The 2,255-nt window shown below is 38.8% G+C and overlaps 1 protein-coding gene and 1 long non-coding RNA gene across 2 annotated transcripts in view; one reads left to right on the forward strand and one right to left on the reverse strand.

Annotated features, from left to right (window-relative positions):
- The window catches only part of LOC111453742 (protein MRG1-like), an 11,001-nt gene extending 10,543 nt beyond the window's left edge, over nt 1-458 (reverse strand). The window contains exon 1 of the mRNA XM_023094963.1: nt 172-458. Within this exon, the coding sequence (XP_022950731.1) occupies nt 172-309 (138 nt within the window). The 5' untranslated portion in view covers nt 310-458. The remainder of the gene's footprint in view (nt 1-171) is intronic.
- Nucleotides 459-1,388: 930 nt separating this feature from the next.
- LOC111453756 lies at nt 1,389-2,215 on the forward strand. Its single transcript, XR_002712298.1, has 2 exons — nt 1,389-1,874; nt 1,968-2,215. It is a non-coding gene; the product is annotated as an uncharacterized LOC111453756 (long non-coding RNA).
- Nucleotides 2,216-2,255: the final 40 nt, after the last annotated feature.

Raw genomic sequence — 2,255 nt, forward strand, 5'->3', positions numbered from 1 at the left:
AAAAAAAAAACCCCCCCCCCCCCCTACCCCTGTAATTTTCCTCCCAAAATCAGCTGCGCCAACCGAAAAACGAGCTGACAGCTCGATGCTGAAGGGAAGTTTTAAGGAAAAAGAGAGATGAATTGAAAGTCGAATACCATAATAAAAAAAGTGGCGTAGAAGGAAAAGTACCTTGGCTTCATAGATGCGCGGGCCATGATATGCAAGTACCTTCTCGCCTTCGGAGTAGAGGCTGGAATTGGAGGGCGGAGAATCGCCGATGGACATGTCGCCGTTGGTGGCTGTGTCGTCCTTGGAGGAGTTTACCATTCTTGAACACTCAGAGATAGCCAGAGAAGCAGCTAGATACCAGGGTCGACCACTTCCTCGTGAGGTCGCGTGGCGCTCTGACGAGTGCGGAATAGAGCGGGAACTCCCATCGCCTCTGTTTTTTCTTTTTCTTTTTTATTTTTTCTTTTTTCCTTCGTCCTTTTCGTTTCCCCCTTTACTTAATATTGGATAATTAATTTTGTTTGTTTTTTCTTGGAAAATAGAAAAATAGAAACAGAAACCGCTACTACATCCTGTTGACTTTTTAATGCCATTGATTCGTCCATAAGGTTCCATACCTATGGATACCTTCTATAGGTTGGTCGTTATTTTTGTACATTTTAAAATTAAAAAAAAAAACTATATATTATGTATTAAAATAAGATATACTGCTCATAGGCGAAGAATGCAATAATTTAATAACTTTTTAACCACAAAATATATTTTATATTTTCAATATATGGAGAGGAAAATAATCATTTAAGATTTTTTAAAAATTAATAAACGACATAAAACCTTTGGTTGTTTGGGCCTTGGTTTTGTGACAAGTGTAACGTGTGTGGAATGATCCATAATCAACAAAAGAACAAAATAAATAAACTACAGAATTTAGAAGAATGAAGCTTCTGGTGTTTGAAAATTTTATAGAATTTACAGTTGGGCTGCGCGCGACCTTGGGTTGATCTGGACCGTCCATCCTCAGTGGTGGGAGGAGGTGACGTCAGGAGTGGGGCCAGAGTCCTTAATGCCTCGAACGCCACCGACTGCTTAATGGCTCCGAGGGAAAGTCCGTGAAAGAAATCTTCAGCGATGGCCGCCGAGGCAGAGTCCATGAGGTTGAGTGGTCTGGCAGAGTCCATGAGGTTAATTGTACCAAAGGCTTAAACTTTTTTATTATTATTATTATTTTCGGTTGGATATTAGCAGAAACAAGAACAAGGAGTGTCCAGTTCTGTAGGAGGATTCTCCCCGCAAACAAGATTAAATCGTGAATAAAGAAGATGGAATCTTTTACTGTGAATCACACGCCAAAAATTACAAAAATAATAAATAAATAAAATGTAATACCCGAGCCTCAATTGAAAGTTTAAAATCTAAGTTTACCTTAAAAGTCGATCTCTCTCAAGTTTATTGAAGGTCTTAAAGACCAAAATCCGAGATGAGAGTGAAGAGAAAAATGATGAGGAATAAAAGAACGGAAGAAAAATATAAAAGAAAAATAATAGAAAACTAAAAGGATCGTCAAGGTAAATCCCTGGAGGGTAATTTGGTCATTATACCTCCTTTTTAGTAACATAGGAATAAAAGAGAAAAAGGAAAAAAAAAAATAAAGGGGAAAAGGAAGAGAAGGAGAAAGTGCGGAAAGAAAAGAATGTAAATAGTGAGAGAGAAAATTATAGAGAGAGAAGGAAAGTTCTAGAGAGAGAGGGAGGTAACCGCCGCTCCGGCCACGAGGAGTCCGGTTCCGGCCGAGCCTTCATGAAATCTTCACAGAACTTAGAGAAGAACATTCTTAACTTTTAGATCGTCCAAAACCATCCAGAAACGAGGAAAAAAATCTAAAGGTAAAGTTCTTGAATCCAGATTCTCGAAATTGCTTTAGATCTGTGAGATACAGTAAGAGTTAGAGCCTGAAATTTGAGTATGTTAATCTACAGAGGATTACGCTCAAAATCTGTGAAGAAATTTGGCCGAGACCTCAACCCAAAGGCGGAGATCCGAGGGTCATCCGAGAACGGTGAGCGAACTTCCGGCGTTCTTAAATCCTCCATAGTCAAGAAAAAAAAAATTATAAAAAGAATACTAGGAATCATATTGATCCGATCTACGGATCGAAAGATATGAAAATCGGAAAAACAAAACCGACTGGGTTTCGGTTTTCAGAGGACAGAGAAGAAGAAGAGGAGGAAGAAGAAGAAGAAGAAGAAGAAGAAGAAGAAGAAAAA

The sequence above is a fragment of the Cucurbita moschata genome, unplaced genomic scaffold (genome assembly GCF_002738365.1).
Source record: "Cucurbita moschata cultivar Rifu unplaced genomic scaffold, Cmos_1.0 Cmo_Scf00015, whole genome shotgun sequence".
Lineage (NCBI taxonomy): Eukaryota > Viridiplantae > Streptophyta > Magnoliopsida > Cucurbitales > Cucurbitaceae > Cucurbita > Cucurbita moschata.